The sequence below is a fragment of the Protopterus annectens genome, chromosome 11.part0 (genome assembly GCF_019279795.1).
Source record: "Protopterus annectens isolate FY-2018-M chromosome 11.part0, PAN1.0, whole genome shotgun sequence".
In the NCBI taxonomy this organism is placed as follows: domain Eukaryota; kingdom Metazoa; phylum Chordata; order Ceratodontiformes; family Protopteridae; genus Protopterus; species Protopterus annectens.
Genome location: NC_056745.1, coordinates 681,022,147 through 681,048,168, shown reverse-complemented (window position 1 = coordinate 681,048,168; position 26,022 = coordinate 681,022,147). Strand labels below are relative to the sequence as shown.

The following is a 26,022-nucleotide window of genomic DNA, read 5'->3' as shown; positions in this document are numbered from 1 at the left end:
TGCAGGATTTACATGATGTCTCTAAAGGAGACATTCTCAGGAGGTGACCAAGGGGAACCTTCCCCATCATCCAAGTCTGTATCCTCAGTGAGAGACTCAGAGGAGTACAAATGCCTCTTCTTGCATGTATGCTTGCGAGGCACATCTCCGGTGGGGCTCTCCAGGGGGAACTCGCAAGCCACTTATTCCTCAGGGGAACTGACTGGGGCTCCTCGAGCACAGGCTGCCCCTCTGGTAAAATGAGAGGGACCGTAGAAAGAGCCAAGGGGGTCTGAGTGGAGTCCAAGGGGGCCATCAGGGGTCTCAATCCAGTTGAGAGAACCCTTTCTACCACGTCAAACACTGAAGGAGAGCAACCTCCTGAGAAACCAATAAGGAGGCCGGTCTCCCCGGGCCCGAAGTGAATAGAGCTCAGAGAAAGGGAACCTGGCCCGACAAAGTCGGAGCCGATGAAAAAAGTTCCACTCCCTGGGATCCAACACCCAAGCTCCGGCAAGGAGAGCGGCTCGGATCTGAGCTAGTTGGATCAGACACGCTCCAGGCAGCTGTCGGCACTGAGGAAGCAGGTACAGGCGGCGCTGATCCCCTGACTAAAGCCATCCTCCGATCCAAATACTCTGAACCCGCTGGACGGATCGGAGGAGGACATATCGGCTGGAAAAAAGGAAGTGAGCTCCCCCCTCCTGAGGGAGAGGAGGCTGACAAGAACCCCATCTCTGAGTACGGATGAACCTCCTCATCATTTTATCCATATCAACTTCAGAAAAAGACCAGGTGGACCTTGACAAGGCCACTGACTCCGACCTTGCAGGTCGGGGCACCGAGGCCTTAGAAGCTGAGCGTGTCTCCTCCGGCTCCAGGGAGAACTTTGGAGATCGGAGCAGAGGGTAGTCACGGATCCGTAATGCTTTGACAGGTGAAGGGAGGTCCGGACACCTCTTGCGCTTTTCCCTCTACTTCGACTCTCTTTCCTTCTCTCTGCGCCTTTTCCACTCCACTCCACTTCCACAGGCTTTTGCACAGGAGGTGGAGTCCCAGCCTGGGAGGGAGGGAAAGCCAGGGGAAAAGAAGGAGAGGCAGCCACAACAGCCACTGTGTCCGAAGCCGAGACAAGGTTAACAGTTTCAGAAGGGGGAAGAAGGCCTTTCAGGGCCAATTTAGCCTTCCTATCTTTAATGGCGAATGGATTGATCCCCGTGCATATAGTGCAGTCTGTGCTCAAATGGGCAATGCCCAAGCACATAACACAGAGTGTGGCCATCTGCAGGACATAACTTATGACCACACTCAGTGCATCTTTTGAAAATAGGCTTGTCAGCCATAAGGTCAGAAGAAAGAATAACTAAAAAAGAAAATGTATTCTTTCTTGCTGAGAACACCCACTCACCACACTCACACACAGAACACACTGAGGGTGAGGGGAAGCAAAAATACATATAAATACTCTAAGCTAACTACCTTAAAACTACAAAACTCGATGCACCAAGCGAGGGGAGGAGAAAGGGGAACCTACTCTATCACTATCTATATTTTTAAAGAAAAAGAGAGATTTTTAAAGCCTGACCCACTGAAAAACATGGAGCTCTAGAGATCACGATGCATAAGCTATTCACGGCAAACAAGATCTGGGGACTGGAAGGTAGTGAGGTGTATTATGGACAAGGGGAGGAGCTTGGAGCAGATGCTATTAAAGTTGCCGGCTCTGATCCGGTATCCCACAGACTGAAGACCAAATGAAGTAAACTACTTCAGATGTATATCTGCGCCAAAAACTTAGCAAAAACACTGTTGTAGTATAATTCTTTATCCATGGGAATTAGCCAATGGCAGCATCAGCTCATCAAGAACCTTCATGGATATCTCTTATTGAGCCAAGCTCCTTCTCCATTCTCAGGCGTTAGTATGATGTAAACCTTATGAGGGAGATAACTGTACCATTACCATCCACCCATTAACATGTGAGTAGACACTGTGGCTTGGCCAGGGATGTTATTTCTGACCCGGATTCTCAATTTGTAAAGCCCATGAGAACTTTTGCCCAAGGTTTACATTCCAGGGCCCTTATCACTCACAGGTTGGGAAATGCACTGTCAGTCAATATATGTGTAATTATCCAGTACTGACAAATGTTTACACACAAGAAAATCAGCACCCTGGTATGGAAAATGGCATGGCTTCAAAAATCCATGTTATGTCAGACCATGGCTCCAAGCACCCCCCTCCCCCCAGAGACTTGATCAAAGGAATGAGTTGAGACCAAGGGGGCTGAAAGAAGGCAACCTGTAATACAGCAGTGGCTCTCTACTCAGACATATACTGTTATGGTCAGCTACAACACTGGTACTATGTTCAAAACAAGTGTAATATATTCTTGACAGAATCAGTGATAGTGTACAGCTTCTAATCGATGAGAAAAGTACCAAGGCAATCTTGTCCTCCCCAGTTTATAAAGATGCCTTCATTAACAGGGCTTGCAAAATGGCAGTATCTAATCCTGCCCTATTTTCAGATTAGATGTGTAATTTGTGAAGATGGTATGGAAAAACATTAAGGCAGCTGCCTTAAAGATACCCTGAGGGGACACATTTTCAAAGCCTGATGTGGTGTAAGCTGCAATGGTAACTCAGACTTGTCCGCAGACTCCAGGGACTTATTAATGGAGTCATAGAAAGCAATATAGTCAGCCAGCCATTTGGCAAGTTTCCTTGGACTTACCCACCTTTTCCAGGCATGTACAAAACTAAAAGCTGGTCTGCCTGTCTAACCATCCTTTACACTAGGAAAGTGTTACACTTTTCAATGAAAGAAGTCCAAAAGGGATGCAGCAGTCCTGGGGGTGGGAGTGACATACAAACATCCCTTCAAAAAATGCATTATTATAAAGGAACAAAAACAGAGAAATTGTAGAAAGAATTGACAAAACTACTACTGACACGCAGCCCGCCATACTGCAGTTACTGCAGATATGAGAGTAAAAAAATATGGCTTCCAATGTCCTAACACGAACAGCTTTTACCACAGCCATGAAGCTGGGAACTGCAACACCGAAGCAGTGGTACACAGAGCTCAACAAGATGCCCGGCCTTTTATGTTGGAAAAAAAAATCAAAAAACTTAAAATTAGGATAGCTTGTCACCTCACCAACTTAAGGTATGGAAACCACAACAAACCTCTGGTCAAGCACAAACGCAACAGACCTGGACACGACATGTTTCAGTTCCACATTTTGGGCTGTATAATTAAGGCTGAGCTGTAAGGGTGAACTGCTGACTGACTTGAGAAATGGGAACTAGAACGGCAAATAAGACTAGATATCTGCCAGCCACCAGGTATCACACATGTCCATCATAGGCATACTAAACCCGAGGAAACTGCATCATCAGGCCTGTTACTAATTCCAGTAACCTCTGAAGCTGGACTACAAGGTTCTGACTTTTTTTTTTTTTTTAATAAAACCTACGAGTTCTTCCACTCTAATTACATGATCAAAAATATAAAGTATGCTTTCTAATCTCAATTTCTACTAGAGAAACTGGGATATTTAAACCTTCAATTTGAGCTGCACTATTTCTCTTCCTAATGTTTTTTAAATTTGGTGGCTCTCAATATTACGTAAAAATATTCTCCCACACCTTTCAACCTTCCTCACTCAACTCAAGGACCTGTTCCCCCATCCCAATTTAGCTGTTATTTTTTTTCTCTTTCTATTGATTTTTAGTTCTTTCTTTTGTTCTATTGTGGATATCAATATTTTCATTGCTCATGCTCCTCCCCTCTATCTCTAAACTTTTTAGGCAGCTATGAAGTGGCTTCAGTGAAAGCGCTAATCCACGATACATTGACAATGTCCTGGGTAATATGTTTTAAATTCTAAATCTAATTTGACTTCTGATAGATATTCTCTAGTCATTACTGATCCAAGTTTTGATCTCCAATGGAGTCTTCCTCCTCCGCTTACAACCAAGGCTCCATCAACAATGACACTATCCATGAACGGCAAAAAGCTGTAGCCATCTTAGGAAATTTACTCCCCCTTCCCCATTATTTTTAGTATTTGCATGCATTTGTCCGCAAACCCGAAGATGGTAGTAGTCAACACCTAAGCCCCCACTCCACCCTATAGATCACAAATGGTAATACCCACAGCCTCCCTCCCTATAAGGCCTCTCTACCTACAAACCTCACACCTTTTCACCTTAACATGGCCTTATTTTCTGCCATATTTTCAGTGATAATCCAATCACGACCTAACCTATACTTTCCCCAATCACAGTAGACCACACACACACTCAACACCCCCTGCCTTACACTTAAGTAAAGCAATCTCACTGATCACGCAAGACAGCTTCAAACCCCCAGATCCATTTAGTTTTAAATATTGTTTTACATAAGACTTGATGCTTAAGATTAGCCAAAAGCCTTGGTCACTCGCACTCATATTCCTTTCAAAACTACGATCTCTCATTCGCAGACGGACCCAGTTCCGCAACCTGATAGGACCCTTCAGCCTCATCAGAACAGATTATCCTATCGTACAAACCCTCTAAAAAAACTCCCATTCATTTTTATTGGCCCACGTACACACCCTATGAAACTCTATTCCAAATCTACCCAACCACAGACTAATTCTGTTTCAGTCAAAGTTGCAACTTTTTCCAGAAACAGATAGTGATTTGATGCAAAGTCCACATAGCTGACCAAGCAACTGCCTTCTTTGCATTGCACCTATGGAAATGTACCAGCCCTGACCAATAATATATTTTCAACACAAACGAACCAACAGATGGTTCCCGTTTTGGTCCTACTTTTTTGAAATCCCAAACAACTGTGAATGCATTTAAGCACACATCAATTATTTGTCACACACCACTCATCTGCCTTATTAAACTTGAATAAACTAATATCTTAATATGGAAATCTTTTTTGCCTTTTGTTCAATGTGAAAGTTTTAAATCAAACTGATCAAAAAAGGTCTGGAGCTTTAATCAACGTTCTTCTGGCAGTCTACCAGCTTGGATGCTAGCTTAGCCGAACAACTCAATCCTTAGTTGTTCTCATTTCTTTTATTACTATTAAGGAATGGAAAGATAGAGAGATGCATTATAACAGAAGTGCAAGGAAAGCCACTCACCAAAAACTTCTCCAAGAACTGCAGAACCAGAGGTTTCCTACACAATGAGAGAAATATTTTAGACGAGTACCACAGAAAGAATCTTCCATTTCTCTAGAAAAGACTTTTTTATGCAAGGTTTTCTGGCTTCTGTTACGATGCTAATCATTTCAGCTGAATGCTGAACCTCAAAACATATCACACTGAGATCCAACTATCCTCAGGCTCTTTAGGTCTTGTTACACCAAAGTCTCTTCATCACTGGGGTAGGGGTGGGTGTAATGTAGGCTTCCATTACTATGCGGACAGTACTCTGTGTCCATGCTTTTCATCATGAGAAACTGAAAAAATCAGGTGTTGCAGCTAGTAATTCTTGTGGGTTTAAAAATTACTGGCAGACCCCCATCTGCATACGAAAAAGAAATACATGGAGTTCCAGTTTCCACTCACAGTTGCTGATACTAGTTCAGCTCACCTTGTGTGCTACCACATTCTTGACTGTACAGAAAATGCCTGGAGATGCATGAACAATTAAATAGCCAGATCTAGTACAAAAATACCCAGACTACACAGCTGGTAAGAATAAGTGTCTCCTTGCTTTCTATGTGCCACACCATTATGGCATTGTCTGTGACCAGCCATCTAAAGGCTTTCTCAGCATAAAACAATGCCATCACCTATTAGACAGCAGCAATGTGTTTGTGAAGCACAGTCTGCTCCATGTCCCCTGGACCATCAGCCATTAGAAATGTGCCCCTCCCCCCAGCATGGCTAGCAGTGTCCATGGTAAGCATCTATCCAACTTGAAACCTACAGCCCTGCCCTGACTGAGTTCATTCTGCAGAGACCACTAGGTAAATTCCTTTCTAAAGGTATTGGAGGGTACAATGAATGGACTGTTCCACTGCCAGAGATTCCTGAAGTACCAGCGGGTTTTCTTCATAAGTTGCCAGGTTAGTTAGTGGGACAACAAAACTGATGAAGTGCCTCAAGTTCCTGAGGATAACCTAGTAGAAGTTAAATTTTTGTGCTTGGTCTACAAAGGTTCTCTTACATACAATTAAGCCAGCACACAGGAATACATTTGACTTCTCTGTGAAGAAACTCCATTTCAGCATGTTTATGGAGCAGCCCATGCTGGTAAAGCAATAAATGTGTACTGTTTCTACCATCAAGAAAGCAAACACCAGAGACATCCATCTGGTGAATATCCACAGTTTTGCAAATAGGCCACATGTCTCTCGCCCACCTTGAATCTTAATACTGGATGTGGTCCTTGTGGGCAAGAATGTGCAGGTATGCATTCTCTTGGTCCAGGGTACCCAAGAAAGCTTCCCAAAAACCAGCAGTGTTAGAAAACACTGGCAGATTAGCATAATGAATTTGGTCACCTTCACAAACCTGTTTGGTCTTAATAGTTCTAAAATGGATTTCCACAATCAATCTTTTCAGAACTAGTCACAGTCTTTGGTGCAAAAAAAGTCTCCACATCTGCCAAAGGACTTTTGTCTACTGTTCCATGGAAAATCAGTTGCCCCAGCACTACTAGGTTTGTCTGGTCTGAAGGGAATGGATACACACCCATAATGGCCATATATCTCTCCAAATATCCCCCACCAACTTGTCAGAAGCAAGGAGGAAGAGGGCTGGCAGCATAGTTAGTACTGGCTTGAAGACTCCTGATGACTTTCCTCCCTCCTCCAACCTTGCTGCCTACCACTCTTTGTTCTATTTCTTCTATGCTCTCCTGTACTACAACCATTCTGCATTTGTTTTCCATAAAAGGGACCACTGATTAGCCAGAAATTTCATGCTGTAACTAGTTAATGGGGGAATGAAACAAGTGTTTCACAGGAATCTATGGTCTTGCCCTTCACTTGTTTAGAAACATTTCTTGAGAGAGTGGACCAAACAGTAAATCCTCACCTAAGAAGAATCTTTAAGACACCTGGTCACTTGCTCTGCCCATGGTCGTAGTGTGAACCAGGCAAGTCTTTGTATTACAGATATAGCAGCAGCTGCTTTACTGCTGACATTCCATGCATCTTACTCTCATTTAATAGCATGCGTACCACTTCAGAGGTCATTAGAGATAATCTGTGCACTGTTATCACTGCATCTGGAATATCTCTATTCTAATACACAAATAATTGCAAACCAGACTTAGCACTTCACAGTATTAAACAATTAATATCTTGAAATGCTAGACAACAAACATGCAGTTTCTCTCTAAAATGATTCTTGATGCTGCTTGCCTATCACTTTGGAGCATATTCAGGGATGGTTCCGACTCAGATCCACTACTTCCACCAAGACAACCAAAGGGATAGCCCTCACTGGTGATGAAATTTGGGAAGACGTCAAGCTCAGAAAGACAGAAATCTAACAGAGGGTAAACCCTCCTCCTCCTCTTTGGTGCAGGTGAGAAGCCAAAATAGAGGGTTGCAGTACTGGCAGTTTAATTCTTTGTTAGGCTGCAACAAGACTCCTACTGTCAACAGCTAGTTATTGCATCACCCCAGCCATTAACTGTAGTCTAAAGACAATTTGATACCAACTGACAAGCTAACACCCAACAAACTCTCTGATCAGGCCCTGTTGCCATTCTTGATCTTAAACTGTTAAAAGTTTCCAGGGTTTCTCCACATCTCACACATCACAAAATACTTTGCAGGGTATCATTCACAAGGACATAAGAACCAGCATCTATCCCATACATCTAAGTAACATCTTCAGAAATTTGAATAGCAAAAGAAAACCCATTCTTACTGCCTGCCACCAAAGAATTGAAGACGGGCAGGAACTAACACCAATAAATAGGACTAGGGGCACATGAGACAGAATCTCACAAAGCTGGATATCCACAGACCACTATATGACCCATTCTCTATCTCCAGTGTTCTTATTAACTGGTATTTTCGTAAGTCACACCATTTTCTGTTTCTTCTTGCTTGTAAGTCACTAATGAAGAATTTTCTGTGGTTATGATTCCTCAAGCTTTTTCTCTTCAGGGTAGGCCTCAATATTTCTAGTGCTACTTAAAGTGCTCACCAGGACGCACCTGGCTTTTCTCTCTCCCAGAGAGAAAAAAAAAGCACTGCAAAAGGAAGTATTCAGAATCTCTTTTCTGCATGCACAGAAGACCATTCACTTTTTTAGGGAAGTCATTGATCTTAGAAATGTAAGAGTTTCCAGTTCAAAAACTAATTTTTATCAGCCAAAATCGGCAACCAATAAACCAGCAATACAATCAACTATAAATGCAAACCAGTGTCCAAACTGATACTTATTCTCAGGCTGTCACCTGGAAGGGACTGTTCATAATCTGTCACTCTGTCCTTTCTCAGGCCATCACCCGGAAGTGATAGACTGACAAATGAAAGGTTTCCTGCAGTTAAACAGAACTGAGTAATGGTGCAAGCAGCTACTCATTTTAGGCTGTGGGCTGACCTGATTCCTTTGGCAAAGGATAAACGCAGTTTGTGGGTCCATCCACAAAAGTTCATAAGTCATACCGGAAGAGTGGATGTCCTCATTTCTCCAACTCTCTATGACAAACCCAAGTGGAAAAATTGAACAGTATCACTGCAACTGAAATACTGCTTACAGAACAATATATCCAACTAGTAAGAAAGTCATGCTACGAAACTCAGACTTGCAACTTACAAAAATACTAAGTTTTTTTTTTTTAAAGACTAAATGTCTGTAAGCTCCACCTCTGTAAGGTAAACATTTCACAAACAGTACTTACAGGAACGTGAGTTAAAACTGTTGATGCCAACAACTCCCGCGCCTCTTCCATCCTCGTCTTCTTTTGTCCACCTCCTCCCCAAAGACGTTGCCTTCGTACTTTGTTCCCTATGTATTTTAATGCCTGCAATTCAAGACAAAGGACATGATTACGTAACTTACTTCAACTGACATTTGCAATTAAGCTTACACATTCTAACCTATTTTTTCTCTCTCTCGCACACACGTCTCCTGTCTGATGTATTGCAATTCAAGTATGACCAGATATCCTGAAGCATGCCATCACAAATAAAAATGAAGAAACCCTAAATCTACATTCCTCAGTTTCTATTGGTCTGCTGCAAATCTTTACTGAAACATAAAAGAACACTATGCAAGTATATGCAAGATACAAACATTAATAACCAAGTGATACCCTTAACACCATGTGCTGACTGATAAAATTCTGTCATTTTCTCACACACTGGTCAGAGAATTGTGACAGTAGTAATGCACACTGGTCAATATAGGTCTACAAAAGAAAAAAAATGTAAATGTTTGGGGCATGTGGTCCATTACTTTGGTCAACATGGGATGAGGGGTTATCCCTTCCCACAGCAAGTAGCAGGGGGAAGGATAGAAAAATATAGAGGCATGAACTAGTCTTATGAATGCCTGTGACAGCCCCTCGGGATACATTTGGTCTCACTGGGGTAGGTTTGATAGTTGAGCAGGCAAAGGAGTACCTAGGAAAAATTTTTAGAATGGGGGACGGCCAACACTTAACACCCATGTTATGGATCTCTTTCATTCCATTACTTTGTATTGCTCTATCACCCTGGGGACATTACTATTTCTAGGGGCATGGTACAAATCTTTTAGTCTGCAGTCATTTGTTCAGGCATTCAGACTGTTCATAATGACCTCATTCAAAGCTTTCCTTAAATCCTACTTCTTTGATCAGGCTTCTGGTGATGCTATGCATTTAAAGCAGTTGCTTTTGCTTCGAATTGATACTTCATATCAAATATTGGATTTGATATTCAATATCAGTCTCATCGAGCAGCAGTCATCCAGGGCATAACCACCCTACCCCAATCAATCACTACTCAGCAAGAAAGATCAGATTTTTTGAAACAGTGAAGTGCATCTACATTCAAGTTCTCTGTGAGGACATAAGTAAGCTCTGTAGTTTTGTTTAAAGTAAGCACAGCCTTTTTCATTTTTTATCTTATGCTGGGAGTCATCTGTGAGGGCTGCTGGTTATTGCATAAGGAAATTCTAGCTCTGATCACGCTCGCTACTTTTGGACTCCCTTCGCTCCCCTATCCTGCCACAATCCCTCCTATACCTTTTACACTATAAATATCTCTACTCATTCAACCTGCCAATCACTACTAGCTTCCTCAACCCCCACCTTTCTTCTTAAAAATTAGAAATCACCCAACTAAGAGCTCTCATAAAATCATCCAAGGCAAATTTTGAGAGAAAAATCGCAAAGGACTCAAAAGACAATCATAAGGCCTTCTTTAGCTATGTTAGAAACCTAGGAGGAAACTCCCAGATATGCTCAGAATTAGTTCAAAATGATGTGAAGATTACTGAACCTACACACATTGCCAACATACTGGCTGACAGGTTCAGTGCAAACTTCTCCCCCCCCAAAAGGAGAGATACCTATACCAGAGGATTGTAGCCCCCCAAACATCTCCAACGCCCAGGTGAGAACTGCTCTCTCCAAGGCAAAAAACACAGCATCCATGGGACCGGATGGTGTCCCCGGCTGTGTGCTCCACGAACTCAATGAGGAATTAAACCTGCAGTTAGGACAGCTGTTTAATCTTAGCCTCACCTCAGGATACGTACCCAAGGAGTGGCGCACGGCTACTGTGGTCCCACTTCATAAGGGCGGTGCCTCCACCGACCCTGGAAATTACCGTCCCATTAGCTTGACAAGCCTTATCTGCAAAGCCATGGAGAGGATCATAATGGAACTCATAAATAAAGACATAGGGAACTTGCAGACTTTGGATCCATCCCAGTTTGGCTTTGTCAAAGGCAGATCATGCCTCTTAAACTTGGTTGACTTTTTCGAAACAGTCACCAAGGCCATTGATGAGGGCAAGGCAGTCCATACAGCTTACCTCGACCTGGCAGAGGCCTTCGACACAATACCCCACTCAGGTATCATCGAAAAACTCATCGGCTTAAATGTAAACCCATACATCACAAGATGGGTTGCAAACTGGCTAAGTGACAGAACCGACAGGGTCAGAGTTGCTGGCGCCATGTCAGACTTAAAGCCTGTCACAAGTGGTGTCCCACAGGGCTCAGTCCTGGGACCACTCTTGTTCGGCATCTACTTTTCTGAAGTACAAGCAAACACAGGAGGGTTATGGCTGACAAAGTTTGCAGATGACTGCAAACTGGGCGCCATAGTCGAAAACACATCTGACACAGATATCCTTCAGAAGGGCCTCACAGAAACGGATAACTGGTACCAGAGCCGTGGCCTAAAGTTAAACGCCAAGAAATGCATAGTCATACCCTTCGGGAAAACCAAGGTTACCCCTAGCTACCATATAGGTGGCAATCCACTGAGCACAGAAGAAGTCATCAGGGATCTGGGGACCCAGGTTGACAGTAACCTTTCGTTTGACAAAGTAGTTAGGAAAACCTTCTACATTGCCCACCTGATCATGAAAGGATTCACATCTAGATCTAGGGAGGTCATCGCCCCTCTGTACTCATCACTCATTAGACCTATGATCGAGTACAATGCCCCATTCAGAATGTATCTGACCAGACACCTGCAGCAGCTGGAAAGGCCCCAAAAGTTCCTCACCAAAAGGATAAAGGGTCTCAAAAATATGTCTTATGCTGACAGACTGAAAGAACTCCAGCTTTATTCAGGTCGCATACCGCTTGCTCAGAGGTGACCTGTGCCTGACATATAAGGCCATGTCAAACCCAGATTTGATGAATATGCTTCACCTCAAAAAATCTAGATCCCTCAGAACCACAAGGGCGGGAGATTTAAACCTTGACATGGTTATTAATAGAACGTGCTGGAGGGACAGATTCATCACCCAGAGACTCCCTATGCTGTGGAACAAAATCCCGGTACATGTGAGGCAGAGCACCTCGCTGGCCTTGTTCAAGAGGAATCTTGAACAATGGATGGGAGATCGCAGATATACCCCAGGGATTACTTAAGTGTCACTGCTTGACAGAGGCACAACAAAATAATAAGGATAGTTTTCTTCAAACTAAAGTGGTGGCGAAAGCCACATAACTATGGGCTAGGCTTATAAATGCCCTTGGGCAGATAGCCTAGTATGAACCTATGAACCTATAATTTCTTCTTCATAATACATCGCTCTTACTCTATTCACTATTCTTTATATCTTCTTCCACATCACACTTCTACTGCTGATGTACTTTAAATCTCCCATATTTCTAACATGTACTCTTATCTGCATTCAGAAGTCGTTACCATTCTTATCAGCTTCATAAGCTGTGTAATCTTTCAATCCCCCACTCTTTTAGCACACCAAAGAAATTTACTCTCCTGTGTTCTTCCCAGCCTTTAACCCCCCCCAACTTTTCACCCATCTCCGCAACACTCCCTCCATACTAATCTTATCCACTCTCCTCATACCCAGTCAGAAGTTAGCTACGTCCATCTCCAGTCATCTCATATACCTTTGCTCCACTCCCACCTCATTTCTCCAGAAACACTTATACTGGAATATCCCCATCCATTTTTACCCACACTGTAAACATCCCTTAAAGGAATACTGCTTTCCTCCCTCATGCTCCACATTCTCTAAAACTTAAAGCCTCTACTATAGTTACTTCACACTCGAAATATATATAACATGACTCTCCTGCTTATATAAATTTTCTTTCAACCCTCACATAAAAATCCACAGCAAATACCTGACTACCACTACCTCCCTATATCAGACTACATTAACACCAACAGTCATACTACCTATCCAAACCCCTTTAAGCATTCACATTACTTCCATGCCAGCCCCCAACTCGTATATAAACATATCAGGGTCCCAAGTACGTGATCATCTCCAGTTCTGTAGAAACCTGCAATAATACCCAAAACTACACATTCCAAAAACACTACTCAAATTCAGTCCCATTGCCTTTATACTTCTGCTAAGAGGCAATACTGAGCCCAGTCAAGGACCACTTAACAATAATGCCTCAATTCAAACAAAAGGTGTCATATTACCTCTAACGCCTATAGCATCAAAAACAAAAATCAACCAAATCAATGGCTATACCATACAACATAATCTTGACATAGCTGTTACAGAAACGTAGCTGAAAACTGACACCCCTTGTCCCTAACACCTCATATCAAACTATTCATACCTACAAGATTATAGACCAGGCAAAAAACCTGGGGGAGAAGTATTATTTCTCTTCAAAGACAGCCTTAAGCTTGTGCAATGCTGGTAGGGTTAACAGTAACTCAGAATCGAATCCTAATTGGATCCCTTTTAAAATTTCCAACCAAAAACACTTTGTTATAGCCAGTGCAAACTAACCTCCACCAGCCTCACCACCAAACTTCAATACTTTCATTCAACAAATATATGCCAAAGCTCTCCAAAACTGCACCTTAATCATTCTTGGAGATTTCAACCTTAATTAATTAGGTGCAAAAGCCACTGATATGTCAGTACTCCTTCAGCTCACATCTTACTCAAATCAGCTCTGAAGCCGCTAGCCCAAATCTCACTAGATCTTGTAATAACTAATAATCTTACAATGATAATCTAACCTCACCATACATGCAGCCTCCTTAATGATCACTGTCGCATAATTTTCTCAGTACATAATCTAACATTAAAATACAAACCTAAACTTACTATCTTCATACTCAAACCCATTCAGAATATCACTAATCTAAAAGAACACCTTGCCACCCTTGCATGGTCTCATTTACTTGACATAAAAGACTCCAATGAAGCAGCTATCAAACTTGCCAACACCTTACTGCACTTGCAAAAGAAATTCTTACCCCTAGTACAAAGGCCAATTCGACCTCAAACATGACTGGGTATCTAATGAACTCAAAACACCTCCTCAAATTATGCAATGAAGCATGGCACAACTGGAAATGCATCCCACCACAGATTCCTAAGCTAACTTCACCTCGCTAGTCAACCTTGCCAAGCAATCCATCTGCAAATATATTACACTACCAAAAAAAAAAAAAAAAAAAAAAAAAAATCTCAACTTTAGCCAAAAGTTTATGGAAAAAAAATCAGCCTGTTAATTGGTTGAAAAACCTCAACACACTTCCACTCCCCTGAACCCCTCTACCACCAACACAAACTCACTCATGCATCAACTTCCTCAGCAAGTTCAGTAACCTGCCACACATCAACACAAACCTAGCACCCCTACAGCCACCTTCGACCCATTCCCTTACAATCTACTATTCCACTTCAAAAAGATTAGAATCAAAGAGACAGAAACACAAATGGGCCAAAAACAAAAATATACTCCCCCCAGGTTCAGATAACGTAGCCCCTTGGTTCATTCATTTTTGTAAGGACTTCATTTTCCACCCTCTCACTCACATATACAACCCTCTGCTTAACTAACAACCCTCTGCTTAACTAACAAGATTATGTCTCAGACAGGGAAAACCACTAAAGTCACTCCTATTTCAAAACTACCGGAGTCAACTACCGCTTCAAAATGCAGCTCTATCTCAATACTTCCCACTTTAGGTAAAACACTAGAAAAAATTATCTACAACCAAACTACTGCTTATTTATATGACTTCCATCTTCTACCCAGAAATAGCATGGATGCTGGTCTGGACAAAGCACCATAACAGATCTTTGCTCCCTCAGAGATGATATCCAATCCAATATGGCCAAAGGCAACCTGACAGGAACTCTTTATTGACCTCATAAAAGTATTCAGTCTAATTAGCCATAACTTCCTATTTGACAAATTAACTGACAGACAGGCATTAGTGATTTTACAAAACCCTGGTTTGGAGATTTCTTCATCAATAGATCCTTGAAGGTGAAAGTAGGCACCATCACATTTGAAACAGCTCCTCTTATGAAATGATCCCCCAGGGTTGCACTTCAGCGTCTCTGCTATTTTTCACATTTAAAAAACTCCCCTCTAGTCTCCCATCTAGCAATTATTTATGCCGATGACATGGTCATCTACAAATCAAACTAATCCTACTCTATTATACATACTCCGTTTCAAGATGACTGCCAAACCCTCAACCCATGGCTAATAGGCCAGAAACATATACCCAATCCCTCAAAAGCAATGTTATTTGGAACCAACCAAAAAGAGTCAAAGCACCTAGCTGCCTTAATATAAAGAATGTTAACAATATCACACTAGAAACAACCACAACCTTCAAATACTTTGGCATTTGGCTAAACCAAACTCTTAACTTTCAACTACACATTCAAAATGTACACAAAAAGATCAACATTTTACTGTTCTGGGCAAGCAAGCTTTCATTTCTTCTGTCCAAGTGAATACTTTTATCTCAGTTCAGATATGGACTACACATAATAGCTGCAACTACAAAGAAAAATGCCACCATCTTGCAAACTGTCTTCAGTAATATCTGACCGTTCATTACTAACTCCCCAAAAATCCTTCTCCTCTGTAGAAACCTGGCTCAAAGAATCAAGCCTCCTACTCAACCCTAAGAAAACTAAGTTAAAACATTTTACCTCAAAAAAGTTGCCAAAATAAAAAAAAAAAGAAGTTATGCACCTACCATAACGTTCCAAGTTAGTTGTCTTCATCTCGCCTTCCTTCTTGCTGTTTGGGTTCGAAGCCAATCCTCAGCTTCGACTCTGCCATCTTCTATAGCTCGAGAGCTGTTTACTGGCTCGAGGCTATCCCTTATCCCAGCATACCCAGCGTTAGCTACCCAGATCTCGTTTGTGATAGCGCACACTAGACATAAGTAGAGTAACCAGTTCCTAAAAACTGGTTGTCCAATACATCTAAACAAGGAAAGTGTTATAAATTACCTGGCATGTGAAGTAATAAAAGATGCTCAGCCAGTGAAAACAAAAGGGAACTCCTCACAATCCTCTAGGAAGGGGGAAGGAGGGAGGGACGCAAGAAGGAAGGCGAGATGAAGACAACTAACATGGAACGTTATTGTAGGTACATAACTTCTTTATGTTAAGTTGTCCATCTCGCCTTCGTTCTTGCTGTTTAGGACCGCATCCCTAGCACATAAAATCCTGGGAAGCTCATTGGAACAGACTCTTCAGAACAGTAGAACCAAAAGAAGCTCTGCTCCTGGTGACCATATCTACCTTGTAATGAGAGATAAAAGTGTGAGGGTTTGCCCAAGTGGCAGCTGCACAGATTGAGGCTATGGGCAACCTAGACTGAAAAGCTACAGAGGTGACTAATGCTCTAGTGGAATGACCTTTTGGTTTAGCTGGTAGCTCTTTATTTCGTAACTGATAAATAAAGGCAATAGTATCAGATAACCATCTGGATAAGGTCACTTTAGAAACTGGAAGGCCTTGTTTTTTGAAAGCATAAGAAAGAAATAACTGGTCTGACTTTCTTTGTTCCTTAGTTCTATGGAGGTAGAAACACAACTGTCTGTGCACATCCAATTGGTGGTGCTTGTATTCTGCCTTGTTGCTGTGATTAGGAAAGAAAACTGGGAGATTTAAATTGTTCTCTGAGCAGGCTTTAGGAATAAAGGATGGATTGGTCCTCAGAGAAACTCTGTCCTTGTGAAAGACCAGGTAAGGAGGACGAACAAATAGTGCTTGAAGTTCTGAGACACGTCTAGCTGAAGTAATAGCAACCAGAAAAAGTGTCTTCCAAGAAAGAAATTTTAAGGAACATGATGCTGCCGGTTCAAAGGGAGGCAAAATTAAGGAAGCTAAAACTAAATTGAGATCCCGAGAAGGAGGAGAATCTCTAACTGGGGGTCTAAGAAGAGATGTTCCTCACATAAAGGCCTTGCAGAGCTTATGAGACATTATCCTAGAATTAAACATACCAATATGAAAATTAGAGATGGCAGCCAGTTGTACTCTAGTGGTAGCGGGAGCCGCACCAGCCTGAAAGAGTTGTGCTAGAAATTCAAGAATTTCATGGACTGGGGCTGAGAAAGGATCCAAATTTCTAGATTCTGCCCAACCGTTTCCATTTACTAGCATACGTTTTCCTCGTAGTAGACTTGTGTGAGGAAATAATAATATCACGGACTGCTGGGGCGATATTGGAAAGCCTGGCTAAGGCTGGAAGTGGAGTAATCAAGCTGTGAGCTAGAGAGATTGAAGGGATTGGTGCAACCCGCCTGATTGATGAATCAGAAGATCTGGAACTAGGGCCAGAATCCACGGTTGATCCAGAAGGTGGAGGTGTAGGAACAGGAACCATATCTGTCGAGGCCAATATGGGGCAATGAGGATCATTTTGCAACCCAACAATTTTGCTTTCTGTACAAGTCTTGGAATTAGGGGAAAAGGGGGAAAAGCGTAAAGGAGTCCCTGAGGCCAATCGTGGACTAGAGCATCTCTGAGTATATGACCTGGAAGAGGAAGTAGGGAGAAGTAGCTGCTGTATTTGTTGTTGAGAAGAGTGGCAAATAGGTCGCAACAAGGCTGTTCCCATTTACGGAAGATAAGATCCACAACTTCGTGATTCAGAGACCACTCGTGAGGCATGAGGATATCTCTGCTGAGCCTGTCCACTACGACGTTGGATTTCCCAGGGATGTGCATTGCTATCAGAAAATGTTGGGAGGAAATCGCCCATTGCCACAGTCTAAGTGCTTCTCGACACAAGGGGTAAGACCTGGTCCCGCCCTGTTTGTTGATGTACCACATCACTGACATGTTGTCCGTTTGGACTGCAATGGTCCTGGAAGGAAGAGAGTCTTGAAGGGCTTGCAACGCTAGGAGAACCACTCTCATTTCTAGGACATTGATATGCAGATGGTACTCGTGAGGTTGCCAAGTGCCTTGGACTGTCCTGCCTAGATAATGGCCCCCCCCCTATCAGGGAGGCTTCTGTGGTCACTGTGGCTACCAGAGGGGGTTGTATGAAAGGTCTGTCGTGAATTGCTAGTGGGGAGACCATCCACCAAGAAAGGTGCATTTTGCATGTTTCTGTGATCAAGATCATGTGAGACATGGGTAGCTTCTGTAAAGACTACTGTGTGAAAAGAAGCCACTGAAGGATTCTCATGTGGAAACGCGCTAATGGGACAAGAAGAATGGCAGCTACCATGGAGTCTAGAGCTTGGAGGACATGTCTGACTTGAACCCTTTTGCTCTGCATTAGAATTAACACTTGTTGACGAATAATGGAAACTCTTTCCTGTGGTAATCTTGCAAACATTTCTTTTGCGTTTAATTCTGCTCCTATGTATGTGATAGACTGACAGGGCAACAAGGCAGATTTTTTGAAATTTACTGTAATGCCTAGTTGAGTGTATGATGTGATTGTACAATCCCGTGCCTCTAAGAGTTGACACCTGGTCTTAGCAGTCAGGAGCCAGTCGTCTGGATAGGGAAACACCTGGAATCCTTGATGCCTCAGGTGAGCTGTGACTACTGCCATACATTTGGTGAACACCTTGTGGGCTGAGGTGAGACCAAAGGGCAGAGCTCTGTACTGGTAATGACAGGCCCCTACCCGGAAGCGAAGAAATCTCCTGGAGCGTCTGTCCATCTTGATATGGTAGTACGCGTCCTGAAGATCTATCGAGCACATCCAATTGTCCTGACCTAGAAAAGGGAAAATTGACCTGCAGTGTCACCATCCAGAACTTTTCTTTTTGTACAGATTTGTTCAGTCTGCTGAGATCCAGTATTGGTCTCCAGTCTCCTGTCTTTTTTTGGTACTAAAAAGAATCTTGAGTAAGTTCCGGATCCTAGTTGGTCTGTGGGGACTTCTTGACTGGCTCTTTTTTCTAGCAGTCTTGAAACTTCTGTGACTGCTTGATCCCTTAGATTGGGTGGGACATCCGGGATGAGCTTTTTTGATTCTATGGGGGATTGATGGAAGGGCATTTTGTAACCTCCGGATATGATGGATAGTACCCATCTGTCTCTTGTGATATTTTGCCAGGCCTTTGGGTACAGCGAAAGTCTTCCACCGACTGCTTCCAGAGGTGAGCAATTGGGCAACCCTTCAGGGAAGCTGGAAGGGCTTGGCAGAGAAGGTTTCTCTGTCACCCTTGTTTTGCGGTCCCCCTCTGCCACGAGGGCGGCATCTGTTGTTTCCCCCTCTGCTCCTGGGGGAAACAAATCACCACGTGTGTCAGGCAAGGTTCCCTAGGATTTTCGGAACCACATCTTTCCACTCTTCTGACCCTTGGGAATAAGGTCTGAAAGGAGTGGAAAAACGGACTCCCACAGCAGAGAGTCTTGCCTTCCTGCTCACACCTGGTCAACATGTCTTTCACCTGAGGCCCAAACAAAAAGGAGCCATCAAAGGAAGTATTGGTGAAGGACGCTCAAAAGGGTTCCGCAAACTGACACAGCCACATCCAAGCATGTCTCCCGAGATCCACACCTGTCCCTGTGGCTCTGCTTGCTCCATTGGCTGCATAGGAAATCAGCCTCATGGAGGAGTTGACTATGGAATTAAGAGTCGCAAGCTGAGAAGCTACTTTGGCTGGTGCTCCCTCAGCTGTAGGATCTTGAAGGGCATCTCCAAGCTCTTTCAGGAGATCCCTTTGAAGACGTGTAAAATGGCATAGATAGTTCAGGGACCTTATTGAAAAGGTCGCTGAAGCAAAGATTTGCTTTCCATATCTGTCCATCATCCGAGACTCTTTGTTTGGAGGATGAACAGATGAAGAGGTTTCTTGGTGGCTGCTGCTACCACCATGGCATCAACGGGCACACCTTTGGAGAATTGTTTGTCCTGGGGGGCTGTAATAAATTTGTTTGGTCTCCTTGGAGTAGGTTCCGCAGAATCTGGAGCTGACCAAGTCTTTCGAGCCACTACAGACATGAGTGGATCGAAAGAAGGAGATACCCAGGAGGTGGAAGGTTGGGAACCGAATGCATCCAGGTATACAGACTCGTCCTCGGTAGGGGCTAGGGAAGTCCAGTCCCTCCTCTGTCTAAGCATTTCAAGGATGTCCAAAAAGGAAACCTCTTCAGAGGGGGACCTTGGGGACCCTTCCGATTCATCCATGTCTGCACCTGAAGGTACAGACTCAGGGGAGTCTATGTGCTTCCTCTTGCACTTCTTCCGGTGAGACTCTTCCGAGTGATCAGCGGAGGCTTCGGAAGAAGAGGGAATCACCCAATGGGGTATCCTGGGGCATAGGTTCCCTACACTTGGGGTCTGGAGGAGGAGTAGAGATTGGAACAGACACCACGGGGGGAGGAGCCGATGGAGCTGGCAGTAGAGCTGCTTCGGGGGACAGCACACTCCACATGACCTCGAAGGCATCCCGACCTCTAGGCAGAAAAAGCTCTGGCTCCGAAGAAACAGGAGTCTTTCTCCGCGTCAAGGGTGACTGCTTCGAGGCCGATGTTGGAGCTGAGTTCACCTTCGCCAAAGCTCCGAGGGGGAGAATGGGGTCGGACAAGGTCCGATGCCACTCCCCCACTCGGAGCCGACAAGAGAGCCTCGGCGCCCAGATCCCTTGATGGAAGGTAAAATCGAGATAATCAAAGCAGACGTCGGAACCGAAGGAGAGATGATTATCGGCACAGACTGTTCTACTACCTGCGGATCCATGGTCTCCAGCTACGAGCTAAATGTAGTTGGAGGAGGAAAAGAAATAGAGGCGGTTGGAGCAGATACCTGTTGAGGTGGGCTGGACAGAATTTTTGCCAGTGCCTGTGACTTAAGCAACCTACTTATTACTCTCTCCACATCATGATCCGATAATCTGGAGGATCGAGAGGAGTGGGAAGAATGATGGCTACGTTCACTCTGTAACAAGGGTGACTGAGGTGCCGAGTGGATGGACTCCAAGGACAGAGACCTCAGTCTCTTATGGCTCCGAGACGGCTCCGAAATAGCAGATGGAGCCGACGGAGAAGTTGCTTTGGTCGGTGCCAGCCAGCACTGACGTACTCAGTTGGTCAAGTAAAGGAGTCGGCTCCGAAGGCGGAGCCAACGGCTTGACAGACTTAGGGGTTTTCGCTGGCTGAGTACTTTTAGCCGTAGAATCCTGTGGCTTCAATAATCCCCAAAGGATTAATTTGTTTTTGCGCGCCTGCATGACCCTTGGACTAAAAGCGTGACATATAGAACAGGAGTCCTGCAGGTTAACAGCGCCCAAACAATATACACAACTAGTGAGCCCATCTGTCAGAGACATTTTCTGACAACATGTCACACTTTTTGAAGCCAGATATCTTGGTATCTTTAGACATTTAAGTAACAACAATAAAAAGCTATACTACAAAAAACAAGAAACAAAGAGAGACCTCTCTAATTTTTACAGTTAAGGAAAGGAGACCTCTCTAATTTAAATGAGTTCAAGGGAAACAGAAGGCCTGCGAGTTATGGAGCAAGAACGAAGGCGAGATGGACAACTTAACATCAATCTTTTACCATAAAATCAGAAATACTGTCATTGAAACTAACTCATACTAAATTCTAGGCATTATAACAGACGGCAATCTCAAGTATGACCAGCATATACTGCACACCAATAAATCTACACACCAGAAACTTGGCTCCCTTTAGAAGATTAATGTATTCCTTACAGATACTGAAAGAAAAACTCTAGCCACCACCTTCTTACTGCCAACTCTTATACACCAGTCTTATCTTAAAAACAATACTCGAAACTTAACTCCTGCTACAACAACATAGCTAGATTTGCCACCAATTTCTCTCATAGGACACACTATTGTCATAGCTTAAAGCAATTAAACTGGCTTGAACTGCACAACTATTTAACCACATTCACAACTATCTACAGCACACAATCACCCAGAAAAACGCCCTGTACAACAATGCCTACTGTCCAGCAAGGGACCTCAGTTCTAGTAACAAATTCTTACAACACAGATACAAGTCAAATAATGTTGCAGGAGACCCCCTTTGCTCCCAATATGTTGTTAAACTCTGGAATAGCATCCCACCACATATAAAACTCTAACAAACCCAGCAGTTTTAAACTACTGCTTAAGCAACATCTTAACCAATACTGGTCCTGTATATGTTCATCACCAGGTTACGACTTCAAGCTCACCGTACAATACTCGACAAATACTCTCCTTAAACAGAACAGTCAAACTCTCATTGAAATGACAACTGCTGCCTATACAATCCACAAAGTGGGCCTTCTCTTTGTAACTTCCACCTCTAAGATCTTAGAATGTATAAATGTAACTACTGTATGTGTATAAATGTAAATAGAAATACACCCACTCTGTGTTTAACTGAAACCAAGTATAATTCAATGTAAACAAATGGAGCTTTTCTCCCTGGGCCTCTACTGAAAATGGGTACTAACTAGTCAGACTTTCCTAGTAAACAAAGACAAATAAATAATGAACACCGCACAGCCCCCCCACTTATTTTAAACGTTGGAAGATACAGACATGGATACTTACAAGTTGAATGAATAACTCTTTTCAGAAGATGTGCCCACCACACCCCCCTTACTATATGTACTAACTCCAGGATTGCACTACAGTGGGGAACAGGGCATATACCTTTCAATGAAATGAGTTTCAGTGAAATGAGTTTTCAGTGAAGTGAGCTTTCAGTTAATTGTGCTCAGGCATCTGATTTTCAGTGAAATGAGTTTTCAACAAAATGAGTTTCAGTGAAGTGTGTTTTCAGTGAAACGAAGTAGACCCGCTATCCCTGTAGCATAAGCCATCTCAGTTATTATGGCTACATCTTATTCAAAAAGCTCTGCTAAGCATAATTCCATTTTTCCATCCATGGTTTGACATTGTAAACTACTTCTTGAACTAAATTTTGTAGCATATTATTGCATCTGTAAATATGCATATGCATCATATCATTGCGTATATAAATTTGTTTTGTTCATTTCTTATGTGATCCTCTTCACATAACTCAGATGACTTCTGCAAAAGGTGGACTTGAGATCAGTGCACTACCCTAGTAAATAGTAAAAACTACAAGAAAAACCTAGCCAAGCTAGAATTTTCACTGTGTAATACCTTAAACCTTCTGTAGCGGAGGGGTGTGTATATTTGCAAATGACCCCTTCAGGACATCAAGTGTTTCAGCTTCATGGGTTCTGCAGGTTCATGACTTTTTTTTTTTTTTTTTTTAACAAGTCTTTATGGTTACATTCTGGCCAAAAATGCCAAACCTCACTAGCAGTGGATATGGATGTTTCCAAAGACCCTGTGTATTTAAAGTATAACCAAACTATTCACTTATGCTATGCTGATAAGGTCAAGAAAAAGGATGAAACATGCAAGTCCACAGCTAATGGTGATTGGCTTTATTGGCCTGTATGTAACCATATCTAGTGAGGTCATTGTTCCCCTGTACTCTTCACTTATCAGACCAATGATCCACCAAAACCACTAGAGCAAAGCGACTTAAAACCTTAGCCTGATATATATATAGGGACGCTGGGAGAGGGATGAAGATATCCTAGAGACTCTATGCTGTGGAATAAAAAATCCCGTCCACCAGGGGAGGCAGAGAATGACTCCTGTGTTCAAAAGAGAAATCTAGACTGGATGGGAGAGATCGAGGTTTACCCCCCCGAATCATCTCTGTGTGTCACTGCAGAACCTATAAAGACTTCAAGTAAAAAAAGAAATAGTCATGGACATTCAAAAGGCATGCAGCTGAAACACGATGCCATTAAGGGGTCATTTGCATGCAGGATTGCCAGACGTCCCTATTTGAGCGAGACTGCCCTGGGATCAGCAGCCCAATCCAGAGTCCCTCACTGCCAGTTAAAATCCTGGCGAAACAGCCTCCACTTTTTTTTTTTTGATTGGCTCGTATACCAGCATACGGGAAAATCAAAAATCGCAAAATGGAGTTACTTCTATTTAATGCGGGACTGCCTGAAGTTCCGCATTACCTTTTTTTTTTTTTTTTTGGTCTTCACTTAGCGTGAAGAATCTTTTTTTTGGTCCCTACCTGTCCCTTTACAAATCTGGCAACTTGCTTGCATGCATCACATGATTCACCACTACAGGAGGTTTAAGGTATCACACACTGAAAACTCTAGCTTGACTGTTTTTTATTTTTTTGCAGTTTTTACTGAATGATTTATCGGAGTGTCCTTTTTTACCCTTTGGTTTGGATGTCAGTTAGCATACTTTGTAGGTACCCTAGTACACAAATATAATTTATTTATATCTAATTATTTATCTGTCCGTGTCTCATAAATAAATAAGCTCTTGCACGTTTGGAATTATTATGCAAAACACTTAAAAGCCTCATCACAAACAGATATTGACTTAATGCATAAGGCAACACACCTGCATCTGTGTGAAAATCTGAGCCTTCTGGCACTCTTCTAAGCTTGTAGCGAAAGCGGCTACTACATGCTCCTCTGTACCAATCATCTGCACAATCTCCTGGTCACTCTCAACACCCATGGCCTGAAAAGTAAAATAGGAAAAGTGAAGTAGGCAAAACTGCTTCACGTTAGCTTGACAAGCACAGTCTGATAATATATATTCAGAATGAAAGGTTATCGATATACAAAGATATGGGGTCATCTGCATGAGACAAAGTCCAGGTAGAACACAAAAAAGGGTAAAGCTACATTGGATGAAATTAGGATGAAATTAAAGGATAAAGAAAACAATGTATGCTACTTACCTGAAGCATGTAATAAACAGATCCCTTTAAATATGCACAATAACACGTGAATAGTAAAATGGAGCAAGCCTCAATGCACACATTATGAAAGTTCTCAGAAAAATGCTTTTCAAAAGGCTAGGTCTGGTGACATACAGGGACAAAGCCCACAATACATCTTAGCCAACCACAGACTGAACAGAAGTTCAGATGCTTCACAGAGCTGGCAGGGAGAATGGGTGTGCCCATCCTGTGAGGGAAGGGAGGGCAGTCGGTTTCCATTCTGCTGATGTTGCAAAGTCTTGCCCTCACTAGAAAAAAATGTTCAGGATGGGGAAAATGAAGAGGAATAGCGAAGGGGTAGCCTGACAAGTAGCAGACAGCGAAGAAAAAAAAGTGCACAGACAAAAAATGAAATACTTTCAAGCAGCAACATAAATAATCGCTGTTGTATTGGGCATCCTATCTTACTGTTTACATACAAAGCTCAATACAAACTTTTCCACACTGTCATTTGTGATCCAAAAATCCAGCGTCACAGCAAATGTTCAGGCTGTATTCCCTCTCCCTACTCTACATTATTATTCATTAGACTACATTTAGTAAAGCCAGTGTTGGCTTTGTCAATAATTTTTGTGGTGTCTAAGTTCACTTTTCAGTACTGGAGAGATGAACAAAGTGAAAACGTTATGTAAAAGGAATTATGTTCTTCCCACACAAAGAAAAATTCCATTGACCCTACACCCCTTGAGACCAAGCCATTCAAATTGTGTACATCCCTTACGTCAAGGAAAAAAAAAAGTACAAATATCTACAAATACTTGCTCAATTTATATGAAACTCTGATCACAGTCACTGGATGGACAGTCTGTCCAAAAGGCATGGATAGCAAGAGGTTAATAAGCATACAAACGTACACATCTTCCTGATGGTGAATATAAATCTTTTGTATCCAATACTGGACTCTGCAGAATGTGACTTGTTTGGAAGAATCACAAATAATATAATTAAACATCCTGGAAAGCTGGAATGAAAGGAAAAATCCTATAATGCCAAGGTGCCAAAGGAAGCCCAGCTCCTGAAGCAACCATAATGTCAAAGGAATAGCCTTTAAAAACAATATTTTTTTAACAGATGATTCTCCACCTGACAGCAAAACACAGTCAGCAATCTACTTAGAAATTGTGTACTTAGCTGCTCCGTCTTTCTGAAAGTCCTCACTATCTTCAGATAAAACCTGAGCAGATGATTCTTTGTATTCTGGAAATGCAGCCTTTACACATCTGGGTTTCTTAAAATAAAAAAGGCAGGGAGATGAGTGGAATATTTTAAAGACAATTGTGACACCAGTTTGGGGAGGAACCATTGGGACAGTCCTGAGGGACACTGAA

At 42.7% G+C, this 26,022-nt stretch overlaps 1 protein-coding gene across 1 annotated transcript in view; it reads right to left on the bottom strand.

Moving 5' to 3' along the window:
- The window catches only part of POLR3B (RNA polymerase III subunit B), a gene marked incomplete in the record, with an annotated part of 1,742,661 nt that overhangs the window by 1,385,172 nt on the left and 331,467 nt on the right, over positions 1-26,022 (bottom strand). Inside the window, 2 exon segments of the mRNA XM_044088141.1 lie at positions 8,862-8,984; positions 24,307-24,429. Coding sequence (XP_043944076.1) covers positions 8,862-8,984; positions 24,307-24,429 — 246 coding nt within the window.